We start from the raw sequence: 9,446 nt of genomic DNA, 5'->3' as shown, positions 1-9,446 counted from the left end.
GCAGAGAGGGGAGAAGGGGAAATGTTGCTCTATGGGGAAGTAGAAGATGATAATGTCAGGTGAGTCCTGTCTGACAGTGTGGCACAGACAGTATTGGGTAAGGCAGGAGACCTTCCAGGTTAAAGGGTGTGATCTTTCTCCTCATCTGAAAAGGGGTGGAGGACTCCAATAGCTGATTAACCAAATGTATGTGTGCAGTAAATCTGTTTACTCAAAGTGTCCCAGCAGGGATGGGAAGGAGCAATCTGGCTAAAGCTGGCAGCAAGCAGTTGGGGTTTTTTAGTTTCTACTATCACTTGCCCTTCAGAAATGCTTTGACCATTTGGCATTCATGTTTGTGTCCTGCTGGCCAAGGCGAGCCAGTTTTCCATGGTTTGCTGGGCAGACTAATGTGATGGCAGCTCCTTGGTTTGAAAGATTACCCTAGAGGTGAACTATGCTCCAGCCAGCTGCCTGTCTTGTCTTTGCAGAATGCCCACCACTTTAGGCAAGACTGTTGTCTTGGAGGTTATTTTAAACAGCAAATTCACACACATGCTCTGAAAGTCGAGGCTTCAGACTTGGGAAGAGTGAGCAGGGTGCTTCCCAGAATACCTAGATATTCTGTGCTGGTTGACTTCTCTTTGACTTTAGACAGTTTCATGCTGCCTGGCTGCATGGCCACTGGTGGGTCTGGAGTGTCTCTTGCAGATATCTGTAGCAGACTAGTCAGAAAACCTGATCATTTCCAAAGTGGACTGATCTTAGGCTGTAAACTCTCTGGGACTCTTGGGGAGGTCTTGGACCCTGAAGTGTCATCTTTTACATATTTATTTTCACAGCATCTTCTGAATTTTGTCATTCTGGAAGTTCTGAGTCTGCAGAGTCTTAATGAACAAAATGGACTCAACACTTCAAAATAAGAAGCCGGATTTCTAAAAGTATTTATATATTTGGAACATGTCAGTATTTTTATTTTTATACCATATATCTTTGAGTTTATTTGATTTATACGACATACAATAAACAATGTGTAAGGTACTAATGTTAAATCATAAGTAATGTCTTATGACAGTCCAGGGGTGCATTCTAAGCAGCAACACTGGGTCTAGTGGAGAGCACTTGAGTCTGCGCCTGTACTAACTGAAACTCCAGTTGTCTAACTGGAGGGAAAGAAGTTAACATTGACACCCAGGGAGAGAGTCATCATCAGTCAGGGAGAGAGCCCAGTTCGTGTAGGCTGTGCAGCCACAAGATAAGAGAGACCTGGGGAAAAGGGGACTGTCTGCTGTAGGATGGGCTCTGGAAAGGGTCTGGTCTGGCCTCAGAGGGAGAGCTCCTGGTGGAGGGGAAAAGGGTGGCCACTGATGAAGCTCTTCTCTGTCAGGTCTATGGTAGGTATAGTGTATGTGGGACACCTCGTAGCAAAGCCTTGTGCCACATGTGGTGAATTGTCAGGAATTTGGGATAGTTTTCTTGCCTGGCTTTCACATCACTTTTCCCAAGCCACCTTTTTGTGCAAGAGCCAACTTTGTTATGTGAAAAGGCCAAGGTTGCCTTAAGTGTCATTCTAGTAAATGCTGTTACCCTCAGCGTACCGTGTATTTCTCTCTCAAGTACACACTTCAGCCCTGAAAAAACTTCAGTCCTACTCACCAGTCTTAATATGGGAAAATAAGTAAGATCCTTTCCCAGCTTTTTTACTCTCTTTTAGGTATGACTTGCATTTACAATCAAAGCTTTTGTAATCGGTTATTAAATCCTCAGTTAATGCGGTGTCACAGTTCAGTGGATGTAAATTGCAGTCATTCAAATAACACTTTGTCATAAAAAATTGTTTAGTATGTTATGAAAAAACTGTGAATTTTAGGCACTGAAAGTGTCTCCATCCTCCTATCTTTGTCATCCTTAAAGCTTGCACCAGGGCAGTCTCTGCCTAATGCGGAAAGATGACTTAATACCACATCTGTGCTGCCAAGGTTTGGAGGTAACTGCTTTGTTTCTGACATGCACTGCAAATTCCCTGACAGAAATTCTGAGGACGTTTCTGACATGCACTGCAAATTCCCTGACAGAAATCATTCAATCCCCTGCTTCATTACTCCGTAAGCAAAGGCAGCCTTCCCAAGCTAGCACCGGTGTTCCCATGTGCCAGTGATGACGTGTTGCCAGCCAGTTCTGTTTGTATACATTCATGTGTTTTCTTGCCTTCCTAATGCAGGCACATTTGTCTTGGAAAATGCATTGCTTTCATTTTTATTTCCAGTGGGTAGTAACAGCTATCAGAAATATTTTGATACTTCTGTTTAACACTTCCAAGGCTGCAGAAGAAGCAAACCAAACTCAACTTTTCAACTAAGGTATTGATTTACTTTTTAGGCTAAAGAAAGGAGCAGGTATGTTACTGGCTTTGTACAAAGCGTGTCTTGCCAGTATACACCGTGTGAGCCCTGAGTGAGCTTCGGAACACACTGCTTATAAATTCACTGTGACAGTGAAATGATCAGCGGCACTGTGGGTCATCCTTTGCAGCTACCACCACGTTGATTTGTGTGCTGCCTGAAAACATAGCCTCTGTAGGTTTATTCTGAAAAGCTGTGCTGCAGATGTTTACGTACCTTCTCGCATCTTGCATCTGCTTGTTCATCAAGCTCCTGCCATGAAGGGTGTACATTGCCCCTGAGGTGGGCATTTGCTGTTGGTCTGGCATGGATGAGCCTTCCCAGCAAGCAGAGCTGAAGCCTTCCACAGATACTCGGAGAGAGACCCTTTGCCTGCGGGGACAGCCTCTGGCGATGTCAGAATTTAGTAGTCTTGCTAACAAGAGTGAAGTACTTCTTTCCATCCTTCTAATGAGTGAATTATTTCTTACCATCCTTCTAATTATCATTTAGATTGGAGACAGTCACTCCTGAACATCTGCTAGCTTAGGATATTCCTTGTCTGCCCATCCTGTTCTGCTTCCCATAAATTTTGTACGAAGGTCACACTGGTCTAAATCATTGCCAGCAATCAGAAACTTACAGATACGGCTGGTTTCAGCTAATTTTGTGCTCACTGGGGCATCCCACTGCGCCAAAGGTGAAAAGTGCACCCTGAGGAAGACTGCTTACTGCATCTTGAAGACCCTTGCCCACGACTATTGGAGGGCAGCGCACAGGCGCCAAAAGGGAAGAGACTTATCATAATGAGTTCCTAAAATACTATCCCCACCGAACTCTCGGGAACCTAATGAACATGCATGTTTGTACATAATACATATCTGCCTACTTAACCCCTCGGTGTGCAAGTTAGGAGGAGCGGTCCCCCTTTCACCCGGCGCCGTAATAAACATACCTGCTTTATAACTCTCTTTGAGTTTTAGAGTCTGATTCTGTCCTTTAGTTTGCACCCCAGATGGGACAACTTCTGTCCGGCTGCAGGACCTCCTGAGTACGGGACTCCTCTGGGCGCCCCCGAGATTTCTTGGGAGGACTCCCCCACTCACTCAGATCACCGCAGGAGCAGACAAGGGCCATCACTAGTGAATCATCAGGTATGTTTGAACCAGGTAAAGGGGATACCTGTGGGTCATGAGAAGGTGTCCTACACAAGGTGGAGAGCGCAGGTGCTCGCCCCAAGGGTTGGGTTGGGTTGGGTTGGTAGGGTACACAAAGGTCACTGTACTAACAGCTTCAGGAACCTCTGGTGGGTAAACAGTGGCTTAAGATTTATGTGTTACCAATTCCTGGCTTAGAGGACATTCTGTATGAAGTGGGTGATTGAGAGACCGGCCCTTTGTGTGAATGAGTGTTTTGTGTGAGTGAGACGTGGCATAGCAAGTAGAGCAATATAGGGGTTAACTGTCAGAGTAGTGATCAAGCTCCCTGGTGCAGGGCTCCAACTAGCCCTTGCACAATTTGTCATCGCTGTTGTTTGTATATCCGAGCTCAGTGTCCTGCTTGTTCAAAATATATTATCTCTTTTGGTGGGAGACAAGCCGTTTATTTACAGAAGTGTTTGGAATTTGGGTGTATCTGTTGTGGGTGCAGCACGTCCTTATACCTTTTACTCTGGGTAAGATATTATTGTTGTAGGGCTAACGGTGTCTTATATCTTTAAAGGCTTACAATGGGAGGACAGCAGAGTGGGGGAATTCTCAAAAAGAGCCCTTCAGGTTGCATTTTAGCTCATTGGAAAGATACAGGGGGGCCACTGGGAGGAAGTGTGAATAAGAAAACCTTGACCAAATATTGTAATCAGTGATGGCCTTCATATGAATTGGAAGATGGGGAAAAGTGGCCCTTCAATGGAACTTGGAATTATAATACCTTATTACAATTAATGTTATTTTTGAGACGAGAAGGAAAATGGGATGAAGTTTCATATGCTGATATGTTCTTTACCCTTCGGGATCATCCTGAATGGCAGACAGAATGTGGGCTGGGGGCTCCACAAGACCCGATGGTGTTGGCTCTGGAGAAGGGTAATAGGAAGGAAGGAAAAGGGAAGTTAAAGAGATGTTGTTTGGCACATAGTATAGAGCAGAGATGTACCAGACAGGGAAAGGCAGGGCACTCTGGAGGTGGGGATTTACCAGAATATTATAAACCACCTGTGAGACAGGAACCACCACAAGAGGAAAGTGGGGATTCCGAATCAGACACCCCTCCAGGCAGTCCAGTATCCTCTCATACCCGCGGAAGGCAAGGGCAGGAAATACTGCAAGCAGAACAGGATGGGCAGACAAGGAGTATCCTAAGCTAGCAGATGTTCGGGAGTCCCTGTCCCCAAACTAACTGATAATTAGAAGGATGGTAAGAAATAGTTCACTCTTGTTAGTAAGACTACTAAATTCTGTTATGACACCACAGACATACAACTCAAACATTGTTCTTTATCTCAGACCTAAGTGAAGTTAAAAGTATTTTAACCCTATGTTTTCCAGGCAGTTGCTTTCCTTATATCACTCGGTACCGGCAGGCCCGCGGGGGGAGCCCCACCGTAGGACGGCACCATCGCCACCGGAAGCCCAGCGCCGCCATCTCCCTCCGGCCGTGGAGGCGAAAGCACCGCCCGTCGCTGGTCGCTGCCGTCACGGGGCAGCACCCCCCTGGTGCGCCGTCCCAGGCGTTGAGGGCGGGCCTGGCCGGGCCGCAGGGAGCGGGGCCTGACCCGGTAGGGCTTGGCCCGGAAGCCCGCCCCCCGCGGCCGCGTGAGCCTCCCTGGCAGGGGCGTGCTGCGGGGCCCGGTGCTTTCCGCTGCACGCCCCTTGGAGCCGGGGTCCCTGCTCGTCGCGGAGCCGCTAGCTCCCGAGCCGCGCCGCTGGTAGCGGTCGGTGAAAGCCCAGCTGGCCTGACCCTCTTCGTTTCTTTCCCCGGAGCGGCGCCGGAGATGCTCATCCACATGGATCAGAAGGAGGAACTGCGGTTGTCCCGCTCCTGCGAAGGGAAGAGTGCTCTGAGCGGCACCTCAGGTAAGGGCCGTCAGTGTGAACCCGTCATGAGAAAGAGTGCTCCGGGAGCACCAGCGCCCCCAGAATGTACAAGGGCGGAGGTGCTGGGTTGGAGCAGGGCCCGTCCAGCTTCACCTGCTGCCTGTGGCGACGGTATTCATAGCGCCACAGGGCACCAGGCTGGGAGGGATCTCAAGGATCATCCAGTACAACTTTTCCAGGCAAAGCATGACCTGGACTGGATGTCCCAGTGCCCTGTCCAGCTGAGTCTTTAAAGCGTCCAACACTGGGGAGTGCACCACTTCCCTGGGGAGATTATTGCAATGGCTGGTTGTTCTCACTGGGAAAACTTTTCCTCTTGTGTCTAACCAGAATCTGCCCAGGAGTAACTTGTACCCCTCGTCTTTTCCATGTGACTCCTTGTGAAAAGGGAGCCCCCGTCTTCTTCGTAGGCACCCTTAAATACTGGACTGTGGTGATCATGTCTCCCCCGAGCCTTCTGTTCTCTAGGCAGAGCAAGCCCAGCTCTCAGCCTTTCCTCATACCGCAGGCAGCAGGCCCAGCCTTTGATCAAGACCCAGAGAAGGGCAGACAAACAGTGATGTGTCCCTGTATCCTTTCACAGGCCTGAGCCGTCTGTGGCTTCACAAGCTCCTGAACTAGGCCCATAATGTCTCAAGATCTATCTTCTTGCCTTCTCAAGCTGGGCACATTGTAGCAGCCGTAGCAGCTTGCAGCAAGCAAGGAGTTCCCCAGCTTATTTAGGTGATTTATGAGTTGCAGCCTCCTTTAGTTTGTTTTGAAAGTGCCTTTTCCTGCTGGCACGAGTTCTTAATTCAGACTAGATGGTGCAGGATAGATGCCAAACCACCCCACAGGCCACTTGTGTTTTTATAGTCCTCTGTGATACCCCCTATCAGCTGTACCTTTTCCCAGCAGAATGGGCAGCTGACTCATCTCCTATACAGAAGCTGCTCTGTGCCTCTGATGGTTCCTGTCATGCCTCTGTCTTCCTCAGCTCTGCCAGAGTGTCTCTGACATGGGGGATCTGTCCTCCCCCTTGCACGCAGTCAGAATGCGGGGTTTGAGAAGCAAGGCAGAATTACATTCTCTTTTCCTCTCTATTGTTTTCCCCCCAGCACTTATTGATGCTTGACTGGCTGTATTGTGTGCCTAGGAGCTGCAGTTTTCATCCAGCTGCTCAGACTCCAAGGTGCTATTCTGGAACGATATCTAGAACATCCTAATCCCAGCTTGGTGTAAGTGCAAGCTGTAGAGGCTGTTCTCCTCTCCGGGTCTTTGTTTACTTGCAGTGAATGTCCCCTGTCACCTGGTTGTTCAGTATTTCAAGGCTGTGCCACAGTTTGTAGTCAGGTTTTTTGTCTTTAACCCTGAGGAACACAAAAACATTAGCAAATGTTTCCACCTCCTTTTCCCTTCTTTACTGCCCTGTGAGGTTCATTCATGCCACAGCAGCTTAGGTTCTTTACCTGTTTTGGCGAAGGATGAATGTCTTTTGGGAATGCCTCTGGACCCCACATGTCCCTTTTGATAAAGCTGGGGACATCTCTGAAGAACTCTGAGTGGTTTGTGAAGTGAGACGTCTCATTCCGAAGGCCATGCCAGGTCTTCCCCAGTCTGTCCTCTTGCCAAGTGTCCATTAATTCTTATACTCAGATTTCTGTTTGTTTGGAATGTTGGGCCCCAGATCTCCCCTCCACCCTTTCTGTGGCATCACATCAGCCACCTCCAGTCCCAGCAGTGAGGTACCACAGTCAGAAGTCCAGCAGCTTACTCTGCTTACCTGGAGCTTGCCTTGTAGCTATAGCACTGGCACTCTTTGGCATTTTAGAGGTCTTGCCATGAACCCAAATTGGCATGGGCTGAGGAAGAACCACATTCTTCATGTCTCTCTTGCTTATGCATTTTTTCCAGTTCAGCCTTATGCTTCTAGTATTAAATCCTCATCATTGTGACCTTGCTCTCCTTCCACTTGAAATACTTCCAGTGAGTTCCTGTCTTGGTTTTGATCAAAGCCTTTACAGACAGCGTGTCCTAGATGCCAGTGAAGGTACCTAGTAGCTCAGAAGTAACAGAAATGATTGTAGACGTGCTAGAGCTGTTACAATAATTGTAAAACGAAGGTTGACAGTCCTGATCTTCCAAAAAAAGTATAGAACACCATAGAAAACTTAATTGTCATGTGCTTCTGAAGGCTTTTCCAACGTCTATCAGCACAAGGACTCAGCACAAGCCCTTTGTCTTGAACAGGCTTTTAGGTGACCTCGGGTCTGCGCAGTGAACATTCATAGCAGGAACGCTTCTGCAAGACTTTATATGCATAAGAGGGCAGGGATCTGTTCATTGCCTCTGTCCCAGGAGCCATTTGTAACTGTTCAGCTACCATTAATTCGACTTGCACCTACCTTCATCTACTACATGTATTGTATTTCCTCACTGCATGATCTGGAACCAGCCATGGGGGATCTTCAGTTCACCCGCCACCTTGCACGCACCACGGATTTGTTCTGCACCAGTGAAAGCATAAAGTTAATTTGTTTCTGCTCTAAGAGTGGCATAAGCCAGGTTTCAGGCGATGTCTGTGTCTCATGACTTCTACATCATCTCTTTCTCTGCAGTACCGGCAGCACGAGAGCACGGAGATTACTGTTGTAACCCAAGTAATGTTCTCCTGAACAGGGCAGTTCTTTATGGCCTTCATCTAACTTCCAGTTCAACTTTTAGTAACATCCTGTGGAAACAAGCAGTGAGAGCTGGGTTTGTTCAGCCTGGAGAAGAGAGGGCTCTGGGGAGATCGTAAAGCAGCTTCCAGCATCTGAAGGGCCCAACAAGAAATGGGGAGAGGGGCTTTTGTCAAGAGCAAGTAGAGATAGGGGAAGGCAGAATGGCTTTAAACTTACAGAGGGGAGATGTAGATAAGGTGAAAGAAGTTCTTCCCTGTGAGGGTGCTGAGGCACCAGCACAGGTTGCTCAGAGGAGCTGTGACTGCCCCATTCCTAGCACTGTTCAAGACCAGGTTGGATGGGGCTTGCAGCAACCTGGTCTAGTGCAAGGTGTCCCTGCACGTGGCAGGAGTTTGGAACTGGATGGGATCTGTAAGGTCCATTCCAGCTAAAACCATGCTGTGGTTCTGTGATTTTCTGGTACACCATCCTGGAAGAACAAGTATCTTTCCCATTCAAGCAGTAAACTTTTGCCTCTAATATGCCAGTGATTTCATTAGATTCAGGTTCTGGTGAAGCATGCAGGGCAGTTTGCGGCATTTGCTCCTGTGAACACTGAAAAATCCACTGTTTAGTTTGGAGGGAATTACCATGTCCTGAGTGCAGGATATAGCAGAATGTTTTATACTTAAATTCAGTCTACGTGCTGAATTTTTAGCATTTGGCCCCTTGTGATTTGCCCTGTCCAAAGCTTCCAGTCCTGCCTGTGACTAGTCTGGATTCTCATTTTATTGCAGCTGAAGATGGGATTGTGAGCACGAATGAAGACAATGCCCATCAAGGCATCCCCCGGCCAGTGGAGCCCAAGGGTTTCTGCTCAGGACTCTCCGAGGAGAACAGTTCCCAGGGTCCTACACAGGACCCTGTTCTCCCACGCAGGTCAGAAAGGATTCAGAGCTCTCTGGGGAAGAGGCCAAGCCGAGCGGCACTGTGTGGAAAAAGCTTCAGGAGGCTGCCGGATGTTATCCAGCAGAGAAACCCTTCCATGGGGAGACTGAAGATATATGAGAACTGCATGAGCTCAAAGCTGATACAGCACCAGGTAACCCACACCGGGGAGAAGCCCTACAAGTGTGTCGAGTGTGGGAAGAGCTTCTCCAGGAACTCGCAGCTCGTCCAGCACGAGCGGGTGCACACAGGTGAGAAACCCTATGAGTGTAAGACTTGCAGGAAGAGCTTCAGTGTGAGCTCAGCCCTGACACGACACCAGCGGGTGCACACTGGGGAGAAGCCCTACAAGTGTGCTGAGTGCGGAAAGAGCTTCTCCAGGAACACGCAGCTTGTCCAGC

At 48.3% G+C, this 9,446-nt stretch overlaps 2 protein-coding genes across 2 annotated transcripts in view; both read left to right on the top strand.

The window, feature by feature from the left end:
• The window catches only part of LOC133279586 (zinc finger protein OZF-like), a 53,387-nt gene that overhangs the window by 10,792 nt on the left and 33,149 nt on the right, over positions 1-9,446 (top strand). The window lies entirely within an intron of this gene.
• The window catches only part of LOC133279591 (heme oxygenase 2-like), a 230,566-nt gene continuing 221,122 nt past the window's right edge, over positions 3-9,446 (top strand). Inside the window, exon 1 of the mRNA XM_061473451.1 lies at positions 3-59. Within this exon, the coding sequence (XP_061329435.1) occupies positions 22-59 (38 nt within the window). The 5' untranslated portion in view covers positions 3-21. The remainder of the gene's footprint in view (positions 60-9,446) is intronic.

This window comes from Pezoporus flaviventris, unplaced genomic scaffold, assembly GCF_033815535.1.
Source record: "Pezoporus flaviventris isolate CSIRO_AGI_PZ_B2104156 unplaced genomic scaffold, CSIRO_AGI_Pfla_v1 ptg000078l, whole genome shotgun sequence".
NCBI lineage: Eukaryota > Metazoa > Chordata > Aves > Psittaciformes > Psittacidae > Pezoporus > Pezoporus flaviventris.
The sequence above is the reverse complement of the archived record's forward strand: the minus strand, read 5'-3'. Positions and strand labels throughout refer to the sequence as shown.